The sequence below is a fragment of the Lepidochelys kempii genome, chromosome 1, assembly GCF_965140285.1.
Source record: "Lepidochelys kempii isolate rLepKem1 chromosome 1, rLepKem1.hap1, whole genome shotgun sequence".
NCBI classification, from domain to species: domain Eukaryota; kingdom Metazoa; phylum Chordata; order Testudines; family Cheloniidae; genus Lepidochelys; species Lepidochelys kempii.
The window spans coordinates 14,160,804-14,169,480 of NC_136380.1; the positions used below are offsets into that span (position 1 = coordinate 14,160,804).

At 54.0% G+C, this 8,677-nt stretch overlaps 1 protein-coding gene across 5 annotated transcripts; it reads right to left on the reverse strand.

The window, feature by feature from the left end:
* SERPINH1 (serpin family H member 1) lies at positions 1 to 7,895 on the reverse strand. Of its 5 annotated transcripts, XM_078852077.1 has the most exons (7): positions 7,764 to 7,895; positions 4,796 to 4,839; positions 4,213 to 4,420; positions 2,748 to 3,361; positions 1,926 to 2,024; positions 1,243 to 1,475; positions 1 to 469 (listed from the first exon to the last, which is right to left on the reverse strand). In XM_078852077.1, the coding sequence occupies exons 4-7, from the start codon at positions 3,328 to 3,330 to the stop codon at positions 167 to 169; spliced, it is 1,218 nt and encodes a 405-aa protein (XP_078708203.1). In that variant the 5' UTR covers positions 3,331 to 3,361; positions 4,213 to 4,420; positions 4,796 to 4,839; positions 7,764 to 7,895; the 3' UTR covers positions 1 to 166. The 5 variants fall into 5 exon arrangements, with proteins under 5 accessions (XP_078708203.1, XP_073190893.2, XP_078708201.1 ...); XM_073334792.2 differs by lacking the exon at positions 4,213 to 4,420; XM_078852075.1 differs by having other exon boundaries at positions 2,748 to 4,420.
* Between the last annotated feature and the right edge of the window lie 782 nt (positions 7,896 to 8,677).

Genomic DNA, 8,677 nt, shown 5'->3' on the forward strand with positions numbered 1-8,677 from the left:
CTGTTCCTCCCACGCATTTTCTTTTGGTGGAATATTCTGGCAAGGTAAAGTATGCTGGATTTAACGTCAAAATGCACGCTGGTCCGGCTAGCACCCATCAGTTCGTAGAGAATACAAAAGAACATTTCCCCATTTAAAAAACCCTGCCAAAACCTGAAAATTCAAACTACAATTCATCCCGCATTTTGTCCCCTTTGGGCTTCACTAGCCTGCCAATGAAAAGAATGGAGTTGGTTTTATTGTCCTTGATCACAAAGACGAATGGGTGATCGGCGTAGAAGAGTTTCGGGTTCCTCATTTCTTCTCGGCCATAGATGTCAGCATCAAAGGGGTTCCCCTCAGTGTCCCACTCGAGGGCCGCGGCATGGAAGACGTTGGAAAGGTAGAGATCTTTCTTGCCTGAAATCTTGGACAGGTCAGCCTTGTTCTTGTCCATGGCTTCAGTCAAGCCAAGGTCCACCAAGTGTTTCTATGAAGAAAGACAGGCAGGTTAGACTCCTAAGGAAGACACTAATGTTCAATCATATGCTCAGCCAGCTAGATTCTGCTCTCAGTAATGTAAATACAGAATAATACCCCGGCGCTCGAGAAATAGATCTAGATACCTGGGGGTGTTAACAGCAGGACGTGGCTCCTTGGATCCTGAAAGGAACAGGGGAGTTGGAGAAATTTTCCTCCCCCTTTTGCAAAAGTGTAAACGAGCTGGGTAAAATGACAATACATTGGGTTTAGCCCATAAACCCAGAGCCCCACTTGGAGCCAGGCACTCATTTAAGCAGAAGTGTTAGTCTAGGTTTCCACTGAATAGGGCAGTTAGTAAGTAATAAGCTTACCATGTATAGCAAGCCAACTTGTGTATAAAACACCTCTAATTTCCCCATCTTCACTCCCTACTTTCAGGGCTGGAGAAGAGAATTTCTCAAGTGGGGATCTGGTTAGAACTACATATGCATATATGATCAAATCTTCCTGTTCTGGGCTCCTCAAATATAGTTCTTGTAGGTTGTGCCAGGGGGATCCGAATATATGTCCACTCAGGGAAGCTCCCAAGGCAGAAATAACAGGGTCCACTCTTCCCCCACCCTCCTGGTCTCTTACAACCTTCCCAACATTGGCAGAAATTTCTCTGCTCATAAGCAAATCACATGTGCCAGCCTGTCCCTTCAAAGCAAAAGGTGGGATAAAGACCCAGGAACCACCCATAGCAGCCAGTCTGGTTTATGGCGTCAAGAGAGACTTTACCTGAAGATCATGACTAACTTCCAAGCTGACTTTCGGCAGAGAAATGGCCACGGCTCTCTTCTTCAACTTGCCGATCCAAGTTTTCAGTTGCTCTCTGGTCAACAGCTTCTCAACTCTTTCCAGTGGCTCCACGTGGTTGGGCATAATGAAAATCATGCTGGAGAGTTTGTGAGCGAGAGGCATCTCCACAATCTGAAGTTTCTCTGCCTCATCATCAAAGTAGTTGTACAGACCTTTAAAGAAAAAAAGAGTAGCAAGCAGAGGCAATAATGGTGAGCCATGGGAAGCAGATAAAGCCACCTGATTCTGTTGCTAATTTCCCCCATGTTTTCAGTGGAGTGCAATCTGGGGACTGTCTAGTTTACTGGCCCAAAAGTAGACAAGTGTGGATAGTGACTGAGAGCTGCTACTATTCCAATCTCTGTTTGATGCCCCAATTCTAGATCCCCTATGGAATCTCTTCCTAATGGACAAGTTGTTCAGATCTAAAGCCACCAACATAAATGGCATTCCATCTGCTTGTCCTAAGATCTGCATAGTTCTGTCTCATCTGAAAGGCTACTGGGGAAAGAAAAACAGGTGAAACGCTGACCAACTGGGCTAATATAATATCTCTGTTGGAAATCAACAGGATGGATTTAGTCCAGTGGATCTTGGGGCCGGGAGCAAAAGCTAAAACTTACCTGTGCGGTGCATCATGGGAACTCCCACTGTGTAAGAACGGGTCACCATAAAGCCACGGTTGTCCACCATCTTGTGATGGAACCTCTCCTCCCAGTGAGCTATAATGGAGGAGGAGGAGAACCCATCAGTTAACAAGAACTTGGGAACAGGCTGTGTCATCATGCACAAATTTAACTCCAGTAGCCCCGTAAGGAATACCCTAAACTGGTGAGCATCTCAGAACCCCCAGTTTGTTCGACCAAAGAGGACACGGGTATGTCTAGTGCAGTGTCTTGTCTCTGGCTTTAGAACAGATACTTTGGAGTTTAAAAAAAAATTCCCATTTTTGTTGTTGTGCTAACTTGGGGCGAGATTGGGACTAGCAAATTCCTTGCCACCCCTCACCCCCCAAAACAAACTTCTATCCTGCAGCCTGAAGTTTATTTACCAGGGCATCAATTTGGACCAATTTATTTAACATATGAACTCCTGAAGTTTCAGATGGAGAAACTAATTCACTTCCACTCCTAAAATAAGATTTCTGTTGCAAGCTCCAATGGCTCTGGTTTTTCACTCCAGTGCATTTCAGCGGAGAGGGAAAGATCTCTCCGATCCCTCCCTGTAGGACTTGAGCAAACTCTTTGAGCCTGTGTCTCCTCTCACTTGCCCCATTGTGTAACTCCACTGATTTACAACAGTGCAAATGGGAGCTGAATTAGGCCCTTTGCATCGTTTATGTCTAGATTAGGAAGAGGAGGTGAAGCCCGGTATTGGCTAGCGGGTGCCATCTGCACTTGATCACTCATCTCACTAGTTTAGAGCACCCTTGGCATTTAACTTACGTTTGAAGAACATGGCATTCACGATCAGGGCCCCGTCGGTCTTCTCCACATTCGTGGTGACCTCTGGGAGCTTGCCATTGGTGGTCTGGGATGCCCACTCGTTGATGGATTTCAGGGCGCTCCTCTTGTCCCTGAAGTTGATCTTGGAGTGTTCATAGTTGTAGTGCTTCTTGCTGCTCTTCACAAAGTCATCAGCAAAGCTGATGGAGCTGGGGCCATACAAGCGGTTCCCGAGCTTCCAGGTGACATTGCGGGCGGTGGAGTTGCTGACCTCGTTCAGGAGCTCCGACAGCCCACTGTGAATGTAGTCGTCGTTCAGCTTGTCGGCGCTGAGCACGGCCTTGGCTTGAGAGGCTGTGATGTCCTTGCCACCGAGTGACACCAGGCCGAGCGAGGAGGCCACCACCACGGGAGACACGAGGATGTTCTCCATGTTCTTGTCTTTAGCCATCGTGTGGTAGAGGTTGAAGGCGAGAGTTGCGCTGCGGTCAGCTAAGGCGGCTGCCTTATCACTCAGCTTCTTATCTTCCGAGGGCACTGCAGCCACTAGGGCACAGAGGGCCAGAAGACTGGTCACCCACATGGCTTCCACTGAACACAACACTGCTGTGAACCTGCAAGGCAGCGAAAGGTTCAAAATCAGTCAGACTACAGTCCCTCCTAAAGCCACGTCAGCATCTAGACTAGTCTAAGCTCTAACGCTTCCGATTAACCCCATTCCTAGAATCCAGCATGGGAAGGTGAAATAGCATTCGTGATGCCAACTGATCTGCATCTGTGGTTCGCTTCCAATTTAATAACTTTAATAGGGTTCCAATTTCCAACCAGACTTCAGCCCAGCGTCCTTTTTTTGCAGGTGCGAACCTACACCCTCAAAAATCGTCCATGCGATTACCTGCAGAAGGAAATTATACTATGTGGAGAGTTAAATGGTAGCTAATGCTTGAGAGTCCAAACTGCACTCTGAAACGCAGGGCCTGTATATTTTGAATATAAGCCTGGTCTCTAACTGAATATTAACTCACTGGTTTGCTTTTGGAACTTTAAAGTGACATGATCAGGCAAGTTGGTTGGTTCAAAGACCTAGGTGATAGGATGGAGATCTCTTCAATTCTAGGACAGTGGTTCAAATCCAGCTCAAGTTAGGAGAGACTGAAGATCACTGCTGTTTGGCGGCCCAGCAGCCACCACAATCAAGGTAGAACATTGCAGGCTGGGATCAGTCATCTCTGCAGGCTACAACTCTGAACAGAAGATGAGGGTGGCTGAAACCCACTCTATTTTACACAAATCAGATTGAGCTCTTTAACCCCAGCAAGCTGCCCACATCTGAAGAAGCAAGTAGTCCCTGGTGTACACCCAAAGGCTGGCTAAGTGCTGCTGTCCTCCCTGCTGGGGTTGTACTTTGGGCTTGAGGGTGCTCCAAAAGGTCGAGAGAGCTCAAAATCGTCCCAAGCAAAGCTACCTGCTTATGTATATTAGGGGTTAAATTCCTTTTCTATGCCCGAGACTTTTTGTTGTATGACATTATCTTTGTGGTAGCCAAAGACCTAATGTTGAATTGTTCAGGCATCCTGCCAGGTGCTGTGATTGAGCTCCACGCTTTAGTCATTCTTCCCCCTGGCTGAGGCTGCTCTGAAGTTCAGTTCCTGGCATGCAGCCGCAAGCAGCAGCTGGAGTGGCAGCATTAGGGTTAAAGAAAACAGAACAGGAAACAGAGGTGGGCCCAAGGAATTACACACACAGAAGAAAGCATTTGTGCAAGCAGCTACAAGCAAACATGTTGCAGTTCACAGGATGGAAATTATACAGCCTTAGGGATAGGGTTAATTTACAGCCTAAGATCTGTTCAATAATAAGCCTTGTTGAAAGACTGAAAATGAAAAGCTACCAACTTTAATTTGCCCTCGCTATCCACAAGAAAGACTATTTAAGACACATACGCCAGTTTATAATCTCCCCGTCTGGATGTGGGGCTGGGATTATGCAGTTAAACAGTTTCAAACTTTTTGTGTTTTTTTTGTTTTGTTTTCTTCTTCTAAAGATACCTTGAAACTTTTTCATAGTGAGGTCAACGTTTGCCTTTTTCATTCTGAAAGAAAACAGATACAGAAAGTAGTTCCCTTGAGAATGGTGCCTGGTTTAAAGCATGTGCTAGATCTTTAGGACAGTTCCATTACTTCAGAGAGCAATGAAATCTAGCCACCATCCAGGAAGCCGCTGTGCCCAAACTTTGCCCGCAGAAGGGTTGAATCGACAAATGTCTAGGTCTCCCCAAGGACTAGGGAAATGCACAGTAACAACAGGTCTCAGCCTGTAAGCTCCACCCTGTTCTGAGCAATGTCTCCTACCCTTGAATTATGTGAAGGGGTTGTGTTAGTGAGACAACAGCATTGGCCTGTGTGTTATAATTTAGTGCTGCTCTTGGAGTCTCTAGGAGCTCATACTTGATAGCTTCCACTCACACCCTGCACTCCCCAGGGCCCCAGTCTGCCATGAGATGCATGCAGACAGATCCTTGTGCCAGCGTGGCAGGTCTGTCTGGGATGGGAGTCATCTTGCAGGATCAGGGCCTTAGATCCCCCCCCACACACACACACACACTAGATCAGAACAAACCACATAACAAAGTGACTCACACAAATGTAGTAAGTAAATGCCGTTTGGGTGTTAGTAGAGATCTTGCACTAAGACAGCCGGAGGATTTGCATTTTGACACAGAGTTGCTTTTAGTTCATAATAAGAGAGAACAAAGAGCTGCACCCTTATCCCCAGGGCTGTGGCTTTTCTGCTCTGCAGCAGTTCACCCTTTGGGCAGGGCGACCCAGGGCGCCCGGGGATAGAGGAAGTAGCGGCCACTGGTTTAATGCTGGCTCTGAGCTGGAGACAGGAGCAGAGAGCTGATCCCTGGGACACTGCTATTTTATTCCTCCCCCTCATTTTATTTCGCTCTCCATTGCTTGGGCTACTTAAACCCAGGCATCTCTGCTCCCAGTGTCTTGAGGATCTGTGTGAGCATCATTGGCAGCTCCTGCCAATGGCTGCCTCTGGTGTGGGGCAGCCTGGAAGATGGACCCCTCTGGTGTGGGGCAGGAGAGGCTGCTGCTGCCCTTGGATCAGTGGAGCCCAGAACTGCCTCCCCTCTAACTGCAGGAAAGCAGCTGCTCCAGACCCCAAGTTTAATACCCTGCAGCCCCACACACAGCTGCCCCCACCCCTTTCCTCCCACATCCTCCACAGGGCCAGGGTGGGGCATGCAGCCCCCCAGAAATGCTCCATGCTGCCCCTCCCCACACCCCGTCAATCCCCAGGGAGGGGGGAGCCACCCCCACCCCCAAACTTTCCAGGCTGCTGAACAGAGTCCTGGTGAGAGCCTCAGCATCTTAACACCACCCGTGTTCAACCCCCCGCCTCCCCCCAGTCCCATTCCCCGGCTCCTGCTCCCCTTCCACACCGGATTTCCCAGCAACCGGGGGATACTCCACAGGACCCACCCCCCTCCTCTACACCACTGATCTCCCCTAGCCCAGGGACAGTCCAGGCATCTCCCCTGACCGCCCCCCCACACTCACACACCCTGCTGCCGCGGGGACCCTCCGGGGTGTGTCCCAGCCCCCCCACACACACCCTGCTGCCGCGGGGAGTGTGTCCCCCCCCCCCCACACACACACCCTGCTGCCGCGGGGACCCTCCGGGGAGTGTGTGTGTCCCCCACACACACACACACACCCTGCTGCCGCGGGGACCCTCCGGGGTGTGTCCCAGCCCCCCCACACACACCCTGCTGCCGCGGGGAGTGTGTCCCCCCCCCCACACACACACACCCTGCTGCCGCGGGGACCCTCCGGGGAGTGTGTGTGTCCCCCCCACACACACACACCCTGCTGCCGCGGGGACCCTCCGGGGTGTGTCCCACCCCCCCCACACACACACCCTGCTGCCGCGGGGACCCTCCGGGGTGTGTCCCAGCCCCCCCACACACACCCTGCTGCCGCGGGGAGTGTGTCCCCCCCACACACACACACACCCTGCTGCCGCGGGGACCCTCCGGGGTGTGTCCCACCCCCCCCACACACACACCCTGCTGCCGCGGGGACCCTCCGGGGTGTGTCCCACCCCCCCCACACACACACCCTGCTGCCGCGGGGACCCTCCGGGGTGTGTCCCACCCCCCCCCCCACACACACCCTGCTGCCGCGGGGACCCTCCGGGGAGTGTGTGTCGTCCCCCCCCACACACACACACACACCCTGCTGCCGCGGGGACCCTCCGGGGTGTGTGTCTCCCCCCCCCACACACACACACACCCTGCTGCCGCGGGGAGTGTGTCCCCCCCACACACACCCTGCTGCCGCGGGGACCCTCCGGGGAGTGTGTCCCCCCCCCCCACACACACACCCTGCTGCCGCGGGGAGTGTGTCCCCCCACACACACACACACACCCTGCTGCCGCGGGGACCCTCCGGGGAGTGTGTCTCCCCCCCATGCACACACCCCCCCCCGCTGCTGCCGCGGGGACCCTCCGGGGAGTGTGTGTCTCCCCCCCCCATGCACACACCCCCCCCCGCTGCTGCCGCGGGGACCCTCCGGGGAGTGTGTGTCTCCCCCCCCATGCACACACCCCCCCCCCGCTGCTGCCGCGGGGACCCTCCGGGGAGTGTGTGTCTCCCCCCCCCATGCACACACCCCCCCCCCGCTGCTGCCGCGGGGACCCTCCGGGGAGTGTGTCTCCCCCCCATGCACACACCCCCCCCCCCGCTGCTGCCGCGGGGACCCTCCGGGGAGTGTGTCTCCCCCCCATGCACACACCCCCCCCCGCTGCTGCCGCGGGGACCCTCCGGGGAGTGTGTCTCCCCCCCATGCACACACCCCCCCCCCGCTGCTGCCGCGGGGACCCTCCGGGAACACCCTCACCATACCCAGGAGACCCATGGGGCGCCCCCCCCCCCGCGTCTTGCTCCCGCTCCCCCGCGTCCCTGCCCGCAGCCCGGGGCTTGACCCTGCGGAGCCCCTCACCTGGAGGGGTCGCTCCTGCGCCGCGGGGGCTCGCGTCCGGCCTGGGGGCGCGGGGCTCGCGGGGCTGGGGCGCGGGGCCGGCGCGGCTGGCAGCGAGCGGAGCAGCCGGACTCCCCGGGTGCGCGTCCCTCTCTGCAGCGCCCAGCCCCGCGGAGGGGGCTATATAACCCGCCCAGAGAAACTTCCAGAAAGTTGGGGAAGTTGCACGTTTCAGTGGGAGGCTCTGAAGCTCCAAAAAAAAAAAAAAGAAGCCCTTTGGAGCCTCCCACTGGCAGACGGCCCCTGTCCCCGGGAGCTGCTGCAGGGTCCTACTGCTTGGTGGGTTGCAGTCCTCTGGTGCGGGGCTGTGAACGGCCAAGCCCAGAGGTGCCCTGAATGAAGCAGCACTGGCTCTTCTCCCCAGGGTGCGGGTGGGGAGCTGAAGCTGAACATCTAAGGCCCTGATCCTCAAAGGTATTGAGGCAACTAACTCCTGTTGCTTTCTATAGGCGTTGGGCACCTAGCCCAGTAAGTGACTTCCTCAAAGCGATACAACTTGTCCGTGAGGAGCCGGGGCTGGAACGCAGGTGTCCCAAGTTTTAAGCGTTGTAGCCCAGCCACTGGACCATCTTTCCACACATCAGCCTCCCCTACCGTGCAGAGACAGACATGGCTCCTGCACCACCCATTGCTTACAAACCACAGCCCCGGTCCTTCAAGCAAGTAAGCCTGTGCATAACTTTATTCACTTGAGCCACCTCATAGAGCTTAGTGGGGCTACTGGCTTGATAAATCATAGAATATCAGGGTTGGAAGGGACCTCAGGAGATCATCTAGTCCAACCCCCTGCTGAAAGCAGGACCAATCCCCAAATTTTGCCCCAGATCCCTCAATGGCCCCCTCAAGGATTGAACTCACAACCCTGGGTTTAGCAG